This window comes from Gavia stellata, chromosome 26 (assembly GCF_030936135.1).
Source record: "Gavia stellata isolate bGavSte3 chromosome 26, bGavSte3.hap2, whole genome shotgun sequence".
Classification (NCBI taxonomy): Eukaryota; Metazoa; Chordata; class Aves; order Gaviiformes; family Gaviidae; genus Gavia; species Gavia stellata.
The window spans coordinates 400,198-417,820 of NC_082619.1; the positions used below are offsets into that span (position 1 = coordinate 400,198).

The 17,623-nt window shown below is 58.9% G+C and overlaps 1 protein-coding gene across 2 annotated transcripts; it reads left to right on the plus strand.

The window, feature by feature from the left end:
* The first annotated feature begins 9,990 nt into the window (after positions 1-9,990).
* LOC104263369 (5-hydroxytryptamine receptor 3A-like) lies at positions 9,991-15,408 on the plus strand. 2 transcript variants are annotated; one of them, XM_059829716.1, is made up of 9 exons: positions 9,991-10,053; positions 12,055-12,225; positions 12,406-12,450; positions 12,802-12,911; positions 13,502-13,671; positions 13,893-14,053; positions 14,312-14,522; positions 14,703-14,936; positions 15,110-15,408. In XM_059829716.1, exons 1-9 carry the CDS (start codon positions 9,991-9,993, stop codon positions 15,406-15,408), a joined length of 1,464 nt encoding a protein of 487 aa, XP_059685699.1. The 2 variants fall into 2 exon arrangements, with proteins under 2 accessions (XP_059685699.1, XP_059685700.1); XM_059829717.1 differs by having other exon boundaries at positions 10,018-10,078; positions 12,089-12,225.
* The last annotated feature ends 2,215 nt before the right edge of the window (positions 15,409-17,623 follow it).

The following is a 17,623-nucleotide window of genomic DNA, read 5'->3' on the forward strand; positions in this document are numbered from 1 at the left end:
TCAACTTTTACAAGAAAAAGGGTGCATGTGCGCACACCCATCCTGCACACTCTTTTAGTCCTGAGAAAAGCTGAGAGGCGCTGGAAAGCCTCAGGCCCAGGCAGGGGCAGGATGAGGAACCACACGATAAGTAGCCAAGGGTACGAGGCTCAGGACGGGCATACTTTCACAAAGGCAAACCACTTATATCATGTTGCTAATTTTGCTACCTTAGCGAGCGGCGTGCTTGTCGGCTAACCCCACCTAATGCCGCAGGGCGTATTTTTCCGTTGCAGAAAACCCCATGCTGATAAACCGCATTACAATAACAAAATCTGAGGCAGGACAGGGCATGATTTTCAGGGGTTTTTCTGCTTCACCAAAAGGAGGATTTAACAAAGGCTGCCGTAACCATAAAAGCTAATTACCGATCCACCGCTCTAAGTTACCACTTAATATTCTAATGACTTCCAGCGCAGTTTTATTCAGCCTTTCACAAGAAAGATTTGTATTAACAGCAGAGAGCTTATCCTGTACAACAACTTTCGAGAGGCTTGCGGCCGACTGGCAGCCCACAAAAACCACCAGGAACCACACTCTGTGCAACAAATTTGTTAAGTTTTTGGGGAGTCCGCGTGGTTTTGTTGCTATAGCTAGTCCGGGTGATTGCTTTTTGAGGTTACGCGCCGTGGTGCTTTAAAACAAGCTTCAGAGCTGGTAATTAACACCAGCGTGCTGCCGCTATTAACACAGGCTGCACTTGAAAAAACAAACCAAACCAAAGTCCTACCTGCTAGAAAAATAACAACCCAAACTAAAATGCTATTAGTATTAAATTACAGTAACAGGAGATGCGTACAAAACCAAGAGACTGAGAGGAAGGAGGGTACTGGAGGTACAAATTACACGATCAGCCAGTGAGCGATGAAACTGAAAGGTTTTGCCATTTTCCTTGCTCTAATGTGACTCACTGCACTCAGAAGTAGTTTGTTTTCATGGGAAACTGCAAGTGGGGAAGGGTGCAAGTGAGGGAGTTCAAGGGGGTTCCAGAAATAACAGCGCGCGAGGAGGAGGAAGGTGGCGGCGCTGAAGAGGGATGCGGAGCCACAGCCTTCAGCCTCTGTACCTCAGCTGTGCTTCTTATCACAGCGGGAAAATGGATATGAAGAGGGCTAAAAACCCACAGGCGGCAGCAGGAACAATACCCGCATTCCTGACCGAGGCTTTTACAAACCAATATCCATCAAGGGAAGAAGCGGCAGCCAGAGAACTCTTCCTCCATCAACGCATGTTCCTGCACATAGGGCACCGTCCTGACACTGTCCCCACACAACTGGGAAATGGCTGCTGCACAAGTGCAGTTTCAAAATACACAATGAAAGGGTCGATACCCTCTTCGGGCTCACGGCTTTAACGCTGGCCTCTCAAAAGCATTTCTCTCATGTCCCGAGAGCGCGCAGATGCCTGTGTAAATTCGGGACACACGGGACTGCAGTCTCCTGCGCACAGACACTGACCTCGTGAGCCGAGAGCAGCGTGGGGAAGCGGTGAGCTTCGCATCCCTTTCAGCGCTCGGGTCCAGGTCCTTTTAGAGACAAATTATGCAAAGCCCTGAGGTTTAAGAGCAACGTTTTTTGTTAACAAGTATCAGAACGTGCTGGTTTTGTGAAAGGGAAAGGAGAAAACGAACTCCTGCTCTTTGCAGAGGAGGAAGCCGTGGGGAGAAGACCATCCCGAGTCACCCGCGCGCCTTTCCCACAGAGCAGACGGCGCGCATCCTGCAAAACAAATCACAACCGCGCCATGCTTCATCCATTAAGGCTTTAAAGGCAAACCACAAGCGAAGTCCGGCGGCCGCCTAAAGGCTGTTTTAAATGAAACAGGTGAAACACGACGTCTGCTGCTGGATGCGAACCGAGACCATGGCCCCCGGGAGAGGGCACGCAAGGCCACGGAGAGATGCCTGCCCGTGGGCACGGAGGGCAGCGCTGGAAGCCCGCACCGAGCGGGCACCGGGCGGGGGCGCAGGGACCCCCGCCCCGCACAGGGCCGCAGGCCCGAGGAGAAGCGGGGCCCCGAAGGCCTGAGTGCCAGGGCGGGGGGGCCGGGCTGGTAGCAGCCCCGGTCCCGTTGCGACCGCGGCGGGCGGGAGCAGCCCCCCTCCCCGCACTCCCCCCGCATCGCCCCGCGGTCTCACCGCGCCGCCGCCCGGGGCCTGCAGCTCGGCCGTCATGCCAGCGGGGAGCGGGGCCGCCCCGCCCGCCGCGCATGCGCGGCCGCGCCGGTTCCGGCCTCGCCGCCTGGCGGAGGCCGCCGGCGCAGCCGCCCCCCGGCCACCCCCCCCCCCCCCGAGGATCCCGCGCGCCGCGGGGCCTTTTCTCCCCTTTCTTAACCCAGCGGCAGCAGAGATCAGCCCCGTGTGGGCGAGGGAGCTGCCGGGCACCCCCGCGCTCCCGTTTACAGATGTAAAAAAGAAAGATCCAAAGCGGACAATGGGGAAAAAGAACACTCCTACACCTGTTTCGGGCCCAGCCCCTCTCTGCCGGCGAGGGTGCGGGCGGCAGGGCCCGGCCCGTCTCCGCCTGCCGCGGCCGGCGCTGCCAGGGCGGGGGGCACGGCGCTCGCCGAAGGCCGGGCCGTTGCCCGCGAGCGGCTGCCGGTGGCCCAGGGCCCGCTGCGCGCCCGGCGTGGGCGAGCCCCTGCGCGCGGAGCGCCGCCGCCCGCTTCCCTCCTCCCCCGGGGGCTCTCCCCGCGCCTCGCAGGCGTCCTGGGGCTCGGCCAGCGCCCGCTGCCCGCGGGGACGGGGGCTGGAACGGGAACGGCTCCGGCCCCTCCCGCCGCCCGAGGTGCCAAAGCCCGGAGGCTGCAGGGGCGGGTGGGTCCCGGGGGAAAACCGCTAAGAAAAGGTTTGTGAGACAGAGGGGGCCGGTTACCTGCTCTCTGTGTTTGCCCAGCCCGTGCTTTTCGGGGGCTGCTTACAGCTGGGACAAACCAGGCATTTTCCAGGTTTGCCAAGCCAAAGGGCATCAAGGGCCGTTCCCTTCACGCCCTCGTGCCGATGCAGCCGAGATGTCACCTTTCTCGTAATCAAAGAGCTTGAAGCCTGAAATGCAGACATCCCAAGCGAGACGCTGGGGGCTTTGCAGGATGCGAGCGAGTCCACACGGATCCGATGCTGTCGGCAGCTCGTCAGCGCGGCTGTCAGGGACCGGGACGCATGGGACCCCGCAGATGAGATGTGGCTCATGCGCCTGGGCAATTTGGCTCAGCCCGACGAGCCGGCGGGGCCGAGCTCCCCAGGGGCTGGTGAGCAAAATATCCTTTGCATCATCAGAGATGTGTCGCTTACAATTGCTGATCCGTGTTTCTCCCCCGCCAGGCACCACGGCCACCGCAGCAACGGCGGTGCTGGCGTCGGCATTCCTGATGGAGCTGTGGCACTGCAGGAGGAAGAGGGTAAAAGGGTCAGACGGTGCCACCGCCATCCCCCTGTTTACCAATTCCCAAGCCTAAATGCCCTTTCCTGGCTGGGTGGGCATCTCCCGCAGATGGATTTTTCCCTGGGCAGTCACAGAGCATCCCTTGTCTTTTGTTTTGGAAGAGGTGTGGGAATTTCAGCATGGCCCTTTCCGGAATCGTCTCGGCTCCCATGATCTCACAGGTGCTCCAGCTCAGGAATTTGGGAGGCGAGAGAGCGAGGAGGAGGAGTTACCAGGGTTGATAAAGTAAAACTGAGCAAGCTGGCAGCATTATCCAATTTTCCTGATATGCAAAGAAAAAACAAGACACCCAGTAAAGGTTCAATGCAACGTAAGAAATTCTGCCCATTCCGGGAGGCTGCGGGATAGGGAGGTGATGTTGGTCACTGTACTTTTTGCTATAGGATCCTTGTGTTGCTGCAGGCACGCTGCTTGACCCAAGCAGCTCCCGGCCCCGGCTTCATCGCCGCCTCCATCCTCTGCCTCCTGCTTGGCATCCATGAAGGACTAGTCCTGCCTGGGAATATCCCGCTATTACGGGGACCTGGGGGAAACCTGAGCAGGGGGATGATCTCGTTGGGGCATAAGACTTCTAACGTGCTTATATCGAGGTGGGCCAACTGCGAGACGCAGATACGGTTGTGCCTGGGCTGGAGCATCCTTGACAGACGCCGTGGCATCTGCCTGCTGAGATGGGGGAGAGAAACACAAGCACCCGCTCGCTAACCACCTGTTTTGCTCTAAGCAGGCTCCCTCTGTTAGGAAGAGTAATAAACCCCCCTTCTGCGAAGCACCCTTTGCTTTTAGCAAGTGAGATGGAAGGTAGGTGGGAAAGGCAGAAGGAAGAGTTGGGAATAACGCCACTGGAGAGGCAATTCTGGCAGCCAGCTGGCGCTGCGAGGCTCCTTGTCTCAGTAGAGGAGGAAGAGCTGGGTGTTCAGGGCGGCTCAGCCATGAGCTGCTGGGATGGCCATGCTCCAGCGAGGATGCTCCAGGCTGGTCACAGCTCACAGCCAGAGCTCCCCGCCTGGGGAAGGGTCCCCAGGGATTTCCCTACCTTAAAAAAAGTGTTAACCGTAAAAACTGCACGTCCTGGTTACAAAGATAAACTCAGCTTTGTATTTTAGCTCCGGGTTTGCCGAGGGCATGTGTTGTTATGTTTAGCAGCCTGATTAATGCCACAGTGACTAATTAGGGTGCAGGACAGATACTGGTGATTCGTTTGCAGCATCAAGCGTAGTCCAAGCGCCGTTACATCAAAGACAATTTACTGCAGGGGGGATCGTATGCCCTCAGATGAAGAACAAGCTGAAGATCTGCCCTTCAGCCCACTGCTTCCATGTCCGGAGATCTTTCCATACAGCCTTGTCTCGGCAAAAGGAAGCAATTTGCACTGTAGGTGCTTTAAGAAATGAAAAAACACCCAGAATGGTTTAGCAGCACTAGAGGAACGTGAGTTGCAGGGAACTTCAATGGGCACCAAACACTCATGCTTCAGAGGCAACGAATAATCATTGGAAGGGTAAATTTCTCACCTGGAGTTTCAGCCTCCACAGCAGGATGAAGTGGCATCTGGGCTCCGGGTCGCGTCACACACGACTTGTGAGCTTGCCAGGCGTGGCATCTTTGTGATCTCCTCGCAAGGATCCCGTTCCTGTTCTTAAATGGAAACGGCTGAAAGTTTTAATCTCCCCCTTGGCACAAAACCCACCCACCAACGCGAAAGTCTCATGCTGGACTTTGTCTCCATCGCAGCACCCAGAAATGGAGAGACGCCCAAATTCATGCTTCCCTGTGAAATCCTTGGCCACGGGGCGGTCAGGAGCTACGAGCCCACATGGGTGATGCCCATGTGCACCCTGATCACCTTCCCTTTGACACCCAGCGAGGCAATCCAGCCATCGGCAGCATCCTTCACAGAGCGAGCACCATGTGCTCCCAGCCGATCTCTGGCCACCGTCCCCCACCCAGGGCCAGCCCCAGGCATTGTGTGACAGTGGCCGACCTTTCCAGCAGTGCCGCAGCCCTCCCTGCCTTGCTCTGCATCTGTCTCTACCTTCCCTCCCTGGCCCAGGAGCATCCCCTGGCCCAGCCGTCTTGCCCCAGCACCCCGCAGACCAGCTCACCCATCTGTGCCGCTTGTGGAAGGAGAATTGCTTCGTGGGAGCTTCTTGACTAGGACTTCTTGATAGGACCCGGCAGGGCTAGGACCCGCTGCCCCAAGGCAGAGCCCGGCTGCTGCCCCCCAGCTGCTCTGGCTGCATGTTGGACCCCGACAGAAACAAGGAGGGATGAGGCTTTTGTGCAAGACTTTTGTATGGTTTACATCAAAAGCTACCAGTCTTTTCAGCCCAAATTAACCTTTCCAATCTGCTTGAAATCTTTCTCATTTTCTCCAGAAAATGAAGGGAAAAATACCCAGCTGTAATGGCCAACATGGTTTTATTAAAACCCAGGCTGGAAGTGCTGTGGTTTCTGATTGGAAATACTCCTTAAAAACTACAGCCACAGCAGGAGAGCTGGGGTGAAAGGCGAGGAAGGCAGACACGAGATTTCTACGTAAAGGTAGCCAGCGTGTGCACAATCCCTGCAGCAAATCTACCTTTGGGATGGGGTCCCTCTGCCTAGAAGGCGGCAGGCAGCCGGTGCAGCCACGATGGTGCTGGAGCCCAGATTCCTTCTCCTGCCTGGCGAGGCTCTGGCATGGGTCTCCTTTAAAAAAATAAAGATAAAACGGAAAAGACGGGCATGCAAGACTGAACACCAGTTGGGTCTGCTCTCAGCAAGGCAATTCCTGCCTAACCTCGGGTGATACCGTGCCTGTGAAGCGCGGCTGCCGTACCCGCTCGGGATGAGCTGGATCTCCTTCATTAACAGCAATGGGCTCCAAATACCTCCCCGTACTTATTATTACCTGGCTTTAATGGATAATGAAACGGTGGCAGAATATTGCGAACACCTGAAGGGTGTCTAATGGAGAAGAGGACTGAAAGGAAAGCGCTCCCTTCCCTTCGCCAGGGGATTTAAAAGCGTTGGGCTCCTTTGCTGGTGGGGTGAGGATGGGCTCAGTACCTGCCAAGGGCGATTTTTGGCTGCTCTGTGGTCCACGGGTGACCTGTCTCCTCCACTGCCGGTGCCCTGGCAGGCACCCCAGCATCCCTCCTCCACCACGGACCTGGCCTTCGAGCAGCACTCAGCCCCCAAATTCACTGCCTTCGAGTGCAGTGTGAGTCACCCTGCGGCTGTTCCAGCTTGAGTGCATTAAGCAGATGAGTAAGTACAGCAGTTAGGGCAGGCAGATCCCTCCTTCCTGGGCTCCCAGACAGGTTGCAGCTGCTGGTATCCCCAAAACGCCTCCCTGCAGGGATGCGTGGCTCCAAGGCATCACTTCCTGCGCAGCCGCAGGGCTGGAGCAAAGTGGCTTTTCACTTGTAGGACACATGACGGAGCAGGCTGCCCATGGCCACCGAGGCCACCAGCTCTGATGGCCAAGTTAAGTTGCCACCAGCCACCCCATGCATGCACCATTTTCAGTGAGAAGGCTTTACCTGCAGCTGCAGTGGAGGGTGCAGTGGGGAAGCCCATGGTGGCAGCCCCTCAAGCTGCCCAGCCACACTCTACCCGAGCCGGCCCCTATTTACGTGGAGTTATTTACTTTATGAGTACATAATTAGCCAGATGGCAAGGCGTTTACGACAGCCTAGCTCCCGGTGTGGGGCAAGGCTACCAGCATCCCCAATGACCCACAACAGCGATTAAATTAGCCAAGGGCACCACACTGAGCACCCACTCTGGTCTCTGCTTCGGTCATGCAGCCACGCAAGCGGGTGCCGGGGTAGACACCTGACATGTTCCCCTTGGCCCCGGGGACCCTCGCAGCACCCTGGGGATGCAGCAACCCTGAGCACCTCCGAGGACCACTGCCCCGCAGGAGGGTGGCTTGCTCTCCTGCCCCTGCCGAGGGTCCTGCATCCCACCGGTGTGGGGGGCTGCTGCGAGCCCACCCATGCCAGCGCCGGCAGCCCTGCCTGCGCACAGTGTTTATTTCATGTCTCGCAGCGTTAAATCATAGCAGACATGCAATTCGGGGGAGCGCGAGGCTCCATAATGGGCGGCCTCGGGTTCGTGATGGGGCTGGGGCCGGCAGGCAGCCGTGCTGCCAGGGCTCCTCGGCGATGCTTTATTGCTTTTGACGCTCCAAACGCGCTCTGAAAGGCGAGTCCTGGCAGCCCAGAGGAGGGCTGCTTCCCTCTCCCACCTGCTCCGCACAGGCAGGCGCCACAGCTGAGCTCTCCCTGGTCCCCAGCCCCGCTACAGCACCCTGTCCTGCACAGAGCCCAGCCACATGCCTGCCCAATCCCCTGCAGCCCCCGGCAAGGACCACACGGCACGGGGTGGGAGCTGCCGAGGCTAACGCTGCCGTGGGAGTAACACCCGCACGGGGCTTTGTTATGTTCTTGGTAAGGGCAGGTTGAGGCGATGGGCGGTGCTGAGCATCCCTGGTCCCCTCCCAGAGTAGGGATGCTGAGCATCGTTCATCCCATTGCATCACAGGGACCTTGTGCCTGCAGTCTACCCTCTGTGCTCTCCCCAGCCTCCGAGATCACCGTAGCTCGTGGCTAAGCAGCAGCTTAAGAACTTTGCTGCTTGCCTAGCCAAGGTACCTGCTCTCAGTGTGGCCGCCCTAGGAAAAAGCCCTTAGTCTCCGTCCCAGCGCAGAGATGTTGCTGTGTCCAGCTGCAGGCAGATCTCGGGCAGGATGCAGGGCTGAGCCGCGGGAAGCCCCGGACGCCAAACGCTTTGATTCCCAGAAAAGCAACTACCACGCAGCAGATTACAGGGCTAATAAAATCCCATTACGCCATTTCGGAAAGTAAATCTGATCCGGGTACTGCCAATTGATATCAGCTGTCCCACAAAAAGTCCCGCAAGAGCCCCCTGCACGCACGCGTAATACAAGGCTATAATAGATCACCCTAATTAGATATCCGATAACAGGAGGGCTGATAGGAACTACATTAAAATCTCTTTAAGATGAAGACGTAAAACCCAAGGGAGAAAAATCAGAGTTAATGATGCTGCAGCAGAAGCTCTGCTTGAGCGGTCCTCACCCCCTCGGCCACATCCTGCCTGCCGTGGATGCGAGGGCTGGAGGAGAGGGGGCAGAGCGGGGCACGGTCCCCAGCACCGTGGCAGCACTGCCCGTGATTTTCATTACCCAGATTCAATAAGGGGAAAGAGCTCCGAGCTGCCTGCGCTCCCCGGGAGGTGACTCGCCAGCCGCTAACGGAGCCGAGAAATCAAATTAGCCCCGGCTCTGCTCTCGCTCTCTCCCTGACACTGCTGTTGGCAGCCGAGGGGGAGTTCATCAGGGCCGCGCACTAATTCTTATCTTGTTTAAGTGACTCCACGCTGCCATCTGATGCGATTTGCTCTGCGCTGCTGCCGCGGGCTCCGGTCTCTGCACGCTGCTTCCCCAGCACTTCCAGCAGCCGGCAGCTTCGTGGGGGCATGGGCACCCACAACACCTATAAACGCAGACATACGTACACAAATATATAAGATCATAGGGAAGGGGGGTCAGGGTGAGGCTCCTCTGCCAGGCAGAGGGATGTTGCCTTGCCCAAAGGACATGATGCTCTGATGTGGAGGAAGGATGCTGCGGCCTGAGCAGGGTACCAGTGCGCAGGCAGGTGCTGAACAAATTTTTGCGCTCAACCATATGGGACCAGCCTTTGTGTATGCTCTTGTTCGCCCAAAGGTGTTGAATATTTGGGGAAACAGAACTGGTCAGAAGTGCTTTCGTTTGCTGAAATTTACGTGCAAATGCAAATTGCCGCAATGAAAACAGACCCTCGACTTGGTGCAGGTTGGAGGTGGTTGGGGAAAGCTTGCTGCCCCCAGGCAGGGGTGCGCAGGGCCGGCAGGCAGCACGTGCTGCCTGCAACCTGCATCTGCCAGCCTGTCCATCTCCAGTGGGACAGATCCACCCTGCCATAGGGTGCGAAGCGAAGGCCAGTACCTCCAGAGCCCCGGGTTCCCCTGCTGATGGAAGCCCACCCCGCACCAGTGCCACGTCTCTGTAACCTCCCGGCACAGACCACCCCATCTCAGAGGGTTTCCCCCGGCTTTCTGACCACTGATGAGCTCCTGGTGCAGCCCTGGTGCCTGCAGCATCCTCTCCCCCTGCCCCCCACGCCCCCGCTTCTGCTGCACGCAGGCATGATGCTTGCACCCCCAAATTCCACTTTTCCATGGCTCGGCGCCCGGGCAGGGGATGAGGGAGCCCCGGGGGAACCGGCGGGGTGGGGGGGGAGGCTGGGTGGGTTCCTCTTCATCCTCCCAGCCTGAAACTTGATGCAGCGGGAGAGGCTGATCGCGAGATTAATTGGGCGTTCTCAAAAACCCGACGGCGGGGGGGAAAGCTCGCAAGGAGTGCTGCCTGCCTCCCTGATCGGGTTCACTCCTTTGCAGAGCCGGCAGGCTGGGGAGGTGGAGAGGAGGGAGGCAGTGGCTGGCAGCTGGCAGAGCCATGACGCCTGCCGCTCTCGGGGCGCTTCTGGCCCTGCTGCCTCTCGCCTCGATGCTGCAGAGCCAAGGTAAGGCGAGGGGCCCCAGGGGCAGGGCTGGGGGACCGGGGCGGAGCGGGGCGCTCCCTGTACCAAAAGGCACGGTGCAATACCTTCCTAAAACCCAAGCAGTGCTGTACAACATGCAAAGGCTGCTTTTTAGAAAGGCCTTAGTGTTAGCGAAAATCAATGTACCTGGGAGAAGCCCGAGCGTGGGAAACCTCTTCTGCAAGAGCCCGGTGGTGCTGCCTACCTGGGTGACGCAGGCTGAGTGCCCGCCGCAAGGTAATTTGGTGTTTTAACCCAGCTCTGTGTTGCGGGCTCATCGGTACGGGGCTTCGAAGTACTCTGGAAGCGTACAGAGTCCCAGCCCTGAGGATAGAGAGAAACGGGGTGATCTCCTGCCTGCCTGCCTCCCTCTGTCTGGAAGCTGCTGCCTGAGCCCTCCACCTGATAAAGAGATTTCTCTAATATAACGTTTCATCCTTCGTAACGCAGAGCTGGTTTTTGGGGTTGGCAGCGTGCAAAAGTGATGCTGTGCCTATGGTTTGTAATCTCAGCTCCACACAGTGCAAAACCGACTGCCAAAGTATTCACAAGCTATTGTTATTATTTTCTCCTGTTCAACCTTCCTGGGAAGTAGCAGAAAAATCATAGTGCTGTTTTGCACTAGCGCAGCTGAAAGCTTTCTCAGCTTGTAACTCAGGTCTTTGGACTGGTCAGACAGATAGCCCCTCTCATCGGGGCATCGTTCCCGACTCCAAGACATTCTACTGCAATTAGCACAGCAGAGGTGGCAGAAAAGGAGCGGGAGCTATGATGCTCTTGCCCTAGCAATGCTGGAGGCAAGGTGGTAGGAAGGTCCGTGCAGACACACACCCGTGTGCCAGGGCTGTGTAGATTTGTGCCAGGCGAGTTGCCAGCACGGGTTTGGAGCCAGGCAGACCGGCACGGTGTCCGCGGCAGATGCACAGAGCGGATGGGGTGAACCCAGCCCAGTCCTCCTTCTGCGAAGCATCCCGACCTGGAGCTTGGCAGCACGGGTGCGAGGAGGAGGAGGAGAGGGTGCGAGCCAGCTGCCACCAGCTGCAGCAGGAAAGGCCACTTGGCCCCAGGCATGATGACGGCAGCGCCTGTTTTCCTCCCCTGGCCCTAATTGCTGCCTCTCGCCCCCCCTCACCTCCTCCGTCAGCGCACGCCTGCCTGGGCGAGGGCCGTGAGCCCGGCTGGCTCCCCGGCATTACCGATCGCGTGCAATGTTGGAGGGGCTGAGGCTGCTGGGTTTTTTGTTCAGCTTAAAAGACAGATTAAAGTTCCCTTCCCGGCAGCTTTTCCCAAGTTCCCGCAGATCTATTCCAATTAGTCCCTTTCATTACGTGGGAATTGGACTCCGGGGCTGGGCATGCTGGAGAGCAAAGCCATGAGCGTGGCTCTGCTGCCCTGGCTCAGCCGCAGCATCACCAGCTGCCTTGCAGCGAGGATGCGGGTGCCGCAAGAAATTTGCTCTGTGATTAATTCTGCCGGCATCAGCCGAGAGATGGTTTCCACAGGAAGCAAACGCCAAGATACCTAATAAATACCAAGGTACCTAATAAATGAATTTAGCACCCTGGTTCATCTCTGACCTTTGCCTCCTCCACCTGCATAGCAAAAAAGAAATGCCCCTGGAAGGAGTGAGCGGTGGGAAACTTATCTAGGAACAGCGAGTCCCTCATGGTCCCCTGCTGAAACTGTCCTGGCATCTGTCCGGGATGAGGCAGAATACGGCAGCCGTGCCCTCCGAAGCTGGGGGAAGGTCACAGCCCCATCCACCTACACAGCAGAAGATATTAATGAAACATTAGGTGATGGTTCTGGCGGGCGGGCTTGTTTCCCATCAGGATGCTCCTATTTAACTTTGATGGGAAAACGCACCGGTAAGCAAGGGATGGCAGCCAGCAGCGTCCAGTGGTTCGCGGCACACCCCCGAGTGGTTGCGGCGGCTGCCCTGGTGCGAGCAGCCCTCCAACCCTCCCTCCCTCCCTCTGCCGGCAGGTACCCAGTGGGGGGGCCAGGCACCAGAGCCCACCGAGCCTGCCCTGCATCGTCTGTCCCACTACCTGCTGGCCCACTACCAGAAGGGCACCCGCCCCGTGCAGGACTGGCGAACGACCACCAACGTGGCCATCGACCTCATGGTCTATGCCATCCTCAGTGTGGTGAGTCCTCCGCTCCCACCCCACGTGGGATGGGGGCAGCTGCCTTCAGCGCAGGCAGCTTCTGCACGTCCACAGCAAGGGGAACGGTAGCTGGTGTGCAGCATCCTCCTGGCACGCTCTGCCCATCCTCCAGAGTGCCAGTGCCCCCTGTGCCGACACCGCGTCCTCTTCTTCTTGCAGGATGAGAAAAACCAGGTGCTGACCACCTACATCTGGTACAGGCAGGTGAGCAGATGAGACCATGCAACCTTACCCCTCCCGCCTTGGGACCCCCCCGGGCCAAGCACCCCCACAAATACCAGTTTTCCCATGGGAGAGTCGTGTGGCCCTGCAGAAGTGCAGCAAGGTCGAATCCATCCCAGGGGATGACAAGACCTCTGTAGGGCATGAACCTCAAGGCACAGCTTTCATGCTCTGTGCTTCACACCATCGGGTGGTGCGATAACTGGAGGATGAGCCTTTCCTCCCTCCCATGGATGGCAGTGAAGATTGGTTCCCACTGCAGGGTGCTAGCACAGGTTTGGGTCCCGGCAGGGTGGGACCTTGCCCTTCAAGCCTCTCTCCCTTGTCCCGCAGCACTGGACAGATGAGTTCCTCAGGTGGGACCCGGCGCGCTTCGACAACCTGACACAGATCTCCCTCCCGGCGGAGAGCATCTGGGTGCCCGACATCCTTATCAACGAGTTGTGAGTGAGGTGAAACCCCCCGGGCCGTGGCGGGCAGCCCAGGGTTCGGACCCCCCTCGCCCATCATGGGCATGTGCCGCCCTGCGCTTTGTATTCCCGGCACAGAGCTGGCAGCCTCTCCGTGTCGGGCGAGCTGCAGATGGGGAACGGCTCAGCAGTTGGGCCATTTCCAGTGCTGGCTAACCACAACCGTCGGTAATTATCCATGCCGTGCTGGGGGTGGGATCCAGATATCTGGAGAAAGGCTTTGTGAGAGCAGCACAATGTGAGGGCAGCTGCAGAGCTGCCAGCCCTTCCCATGAAGCCAGCCGGCATCCTTCCCCACTTTGTTGGGATTTAAGGTGTTCCCCACCGGCTCCAGAGAGCCCTGGGAAAAGGACACAAATGCTCCTTGGGCTGGGAGAAGGCAGCAGCCTGGGCAGCGTAGAGGTGATGCCAGGCAGGCATGCTTGTGTGGGCACTGCCAAAAAAGCAGCTCGGGGGGTAAACCCCTGGCTCCTGGGCAGTTCCTCTCCCGAATGCAGCTTGGCACGAGGAGCCCCTGCCCAGGGTGCTCCCTAGCCCTGGTCTCTGTCGCTTGTACCCCCCAGCGTGGACGTCGGAAAGTCCCCCCATGTTCCCTATGTCTACGTTGGCCACCACGGGGAGGTGCAGAACCTCAAACCCATCCAGGTGATGACCGCCTGCAGCCTGGACATCTACAACTTCCCCTTCGATGTCCAGAACTGCTCGCTCACCTTCACCAGCTGGCTGCACCACAGTGAGTGCTGGGACGTCTGCGGCCGAGGGGCTCGGGGGGAGCGGGCAGGACCTCCGCCGGGCTGGAGCTCCGTGCAGAAGGCGGCTCGCCCCTCTAGATGGCCCCAGCGGATCGGGGATGCGTGCGGGCAGGGCAGGCACCCAGCCCGGCGTGGAGGTGCCGGCATCTGCTGGCGCTTCGGGCCGGGCACCCCTGGTCCTCACCTCTCCTCCGCCCCCCAGTCCGCGACATCAACCTCTCGCTGTGGCGGCAGCCAGAACTGGTCAAGTTCGACCGCAGCGTCTTCATGAACCAGGGCGAGTGGGAGCTGCTCTATGTCCTCAGCCGCTTCCAGGAGTTCAGCGTCAAGAGCAGCGACAGCTATGCCGAGATGAAATTCTACGTAAGGGTCTTCGGCCACTGTGCTTCTCAGGGATGGGGTGCTGGAGATGGGTCTTGCCACTGTCCCCGTTGCTTGATCACCCAGCTGCTCCCTGCCACGGTGCTCCTGCCTGTGGGCAGGAGGTTCCCAGTGCTGAGCCCTTCCTCTGGCTCACCTTAGCGCATCCCCCCATCCTTGCCTGCCTTGGTGGAGGGCCTCACCAGCTCAGGCCCTCGTTTCAACTCTTCACTGAGCCTTTCCTGTCTCTCTGTCCCACAGGTGGTCATCCGGAGACGCCCCCTCTTCTACACCGTCAGCCTGCTTCTCCCCAGCATCTTCCTGATGGTTATGGACATAGTGGGCTTCTACCTACCTCCCAACAGTGGCGAGAGGGTCTCTTTCAAGATCACCCTCCTGCTGGGCTACTCGGTTTTCCTCATCATCGTATCTGACACGCTACCGGCTACTGCTGTCGGCACCCCGTTGATAGGTACGGCTACACTACCTGCCAAGCCAACTGCTATGACAGTCCTGGGCCTGGAGCAGCAGGAGCTGCTGCTCTGTACAGAGACCACAGGTGCCCTAGAGGGGCAGGCAGGGGGGACTTGCTCAGGACCATGCTCTGTGCACGAGCCTTTGCAGGCCACTCACCTCGCTGACATCTCCACAGGCATCTACTTTGTGGTGTGCATGGCGCTGCTCGTCATCAGCCTGACGGAGACCATCCTGATCGTGCGCCTGGTGCACAAGCAAGACCTGCAGCCCCATGTTCCTGAGTGGGTGAAGCGCCTGCTGCTGGAACGAGCCACCATCCTGCTCTGCATCCGGGACAGGAAGAAATTCACTCAAAGCAGGATACAGAACTTGGACATCTCCAGGCAGGTGGAGAACAATGACAGCACAGGTAAGGGCTGCACAGAGAGGGCCCACAGGAACTGAAGGGCACTATGTCCTACGCAGCCATCTACGTCTATGTAGCCCCTGCTTGCATGGTGATCCGGATGCCCAGGTCACCGACAGAAAGCCCAGTTCCCTGTCTTAAGGGATTTTCTGCACTTGCCTCTCTCGATCCCGCAGCCAAGCTGAACCGCTACGGCTGCGAGGACCCCCGGGAGTGCGAGGCGTCGGGGAGCTCGAGGTCCACACCAGCCTTTGCCGGCCAGGAGGAGGGCTCCCCACTGATGCACGGCGTCCTGCGTGAGATCACCGCCATCCGCCAGTTCCTGGAGAAACGTGAGGAGTTTCGCGACATCGCCCGCGAGTGGCTGCAAGTGGGCTATGTGTTGGACGTCCTGCTCTTCCGGGCGTACCTGGCGGCCGTCCTGGCCTACAGCATCACACTGGGCACCCTCTGGTCGGTGTGGCGGGACGCCTGAGCGGCGCCCACCTTTGGGGGCAGGAGAGGTGGGGACCTCAGACACTGCCTTGCTCCAGAGGCTGCTCCTCGGCTCTGGGACTCGCTGGTGTTTGCTGACCCAGGCGGGTGCATCCGCCACCTTCCCCCCAGCTCCGGAGCAGCAGCATCTGAGCACGAAGGCAGAGCTGAGGAGGAACCACCAAGCACCGACGAGCCCAGCCTAAGCCTTGCGCCATGCTTCCCCCCCGCCCCATCCCCAGCCCGCCCCGACCGGCGGCCGCCGCTTCAGCACCGCGGACAGCGGCCCCGCCGGCCCGGCCCCGCAGCTGCCGCCCGCCCCGGGGCCCCCGCTGCCCCGGGGGGTCCCCTACCCCTCACCCCGGCTGCCCTGGGGAAGGCCCCGCCTCCCTGCACGAAGCACCGGGAGCCACAGGCCTGTGCCCCCCTTCTCCGTTACTCCCCCTGCTCGTCAGGCTCCACACGGGTCTTTATTCCCCCCAGCTGCCCCCAGTGCACGCCTGCCCAGCAGATCCCCATCACGCTCCTGCCCAGCGGTACGGTAAACTGGGAGAGAATGCCAAACGAACCAGGGTGCAAATGGGACTCGCTCCGCGGGCACGCAGCACTGGAAGAGACCGCGGGGTCACCAATTGCTACCGCAGCCGTGGTCAGTCCCCACACTCCCTCTCTCCACCCCTGCCAGGGCAGAGGCATGAGGCAGCTGCCTAAGAGGAGCAGAAAGAACCACTGGCTGCATCCCAGAGCAGCAGCAGGGCTGGGAGTTGAGCCCAAACTGCAAGGAGCAGAGCTGCCCAATGCGGTACGCACCCTCATTTCAGAGCTGGGGGTATCAGGAGTCATGATGAGAAAATACAAAACACCAATAGCATTCTCTGGGTGGTTCCCAACCCTGCCGTGCTCACCCAAGACCCCGTAAAGGTACAGCCCACCCATCATGCTGGTAATGTACCTGAGAACCAGTGTGGGCACCATCCTTGAAAGCTCTGGAGATGATGGGAGGGCCCATCCCACGCTCTAGGAGCATCTATCTCTGCCTACGGTCGGGCTGCGGGCGGTGAGGGAGAAGTGGATTGACGGTGCCCAGCTCTCCTATGTCTGCCCCCAAGGCCACTGGCCCCGGACCCTGCTCAGAGTCCCAGAGCCATCACCTGCAGGAAAACTCCCCGCTGAGTGACAGGGGGGCTGAGGACTGGTGGAGCGGGCTTCTGCTGGCACCGGCCCGCGCTAATGCGCTGATAGTCTGTAAGTGGCTGCCTATTGATGAGGTGTCCAGTTAAAGAGTTCGCGAGACACTAAATCAGCCCATTGATCCTGCTGAGATCGATGGTGCTACAGACCTGATCACTGCAGCGGGCAATTAACACCCTCTGGAATGAGCCGCCTTCGTGTAACATCAAACGCTCCAACAGACAAATCCAATGGGCCCATTGACCCGGGTGTGCGACACTGCCCAGCCCGCGCATTCGAGGGGGCGGTGGGGTAGCAGGACCACTGAGCCAGCCTCACCATCCCTCTCCTGCCTGCTGGGACCCTGGATGCCCCTCAGGGACCCACTGTGAGATGCTCACCTGTGCCGCTGCATCCCATGGGCCATGTGGGTGGCCACGTGGACGCTCGGTCTTCCGTCCTTCCCTGTGCTAGGAAGCCATCCCGTGCCTGACCTAACCCCTCGCGCAGCTTCGTCCTTTCCCCCTGGAAGAGCAGGCTGCCTGTGCCCGAGGAAGGATCCAGGTTCTCTCTTTGCCCTCTTGCTGCTTTGTGAAGTGCCGCATGCAGGAAAAAGTTCCAGGCATCTCTCTGAGAGGAGCCTGGATTTTCCCTCTTTAAAAAAAAAATAAAAAAAATTTCAATAAATCTGAATCTAATCTACTAATAAAGGTTTAATGAGGACATAATGTTGATGGAACAGAACATTGTTGCAGCATAATCGTTCCCAGCTGCTGTGCAAGTGTGCAGACAAAGGCCCGGTCCTACGACAATTTCCCCCTTATTATAATAACGCCTTTGTACCAGGCCAAACGCCGGAGAGGGGTTTCATCCCCCCTTCTCCTGGGGATGCTGCAGCCAGCAGGTTGCTTGCAGCGGGACTGCCTCTGCCTGCCTGGACCAGGACCAAAGTTCTCCCCTATTTGCCCAAAGCCTCCTGGGAAGAGCTGTGCTGGCGGGAGCTCTGGGAGGCAGGGATTGGCATCAGGACCTCGGGGTGGGCTCGC

Coding starts and splice junctions, on each gene's coding strand:
- LOC104263369 (XM_059829716.1), top strand. CDS start 9,991: ATGACGCCTGCCGCTCTCGGGGCGCTTCTGGCCCTGCTGCCTCTCGCC. Junction 12,912..13,501: donor GACATCCTTATCAACGAGTT/GTGAGTGAGGTG, acceptor TGTACCCCCCAG/CGTGGACGTCGGAAAGTCCC. Junction 14,523..14,702: donor TGTCGGCACCCCGTTGATAG/GTACGGCTACAC, acceptor ACATCTCCACAG/GCATCTACTTTGTGGTGTGC.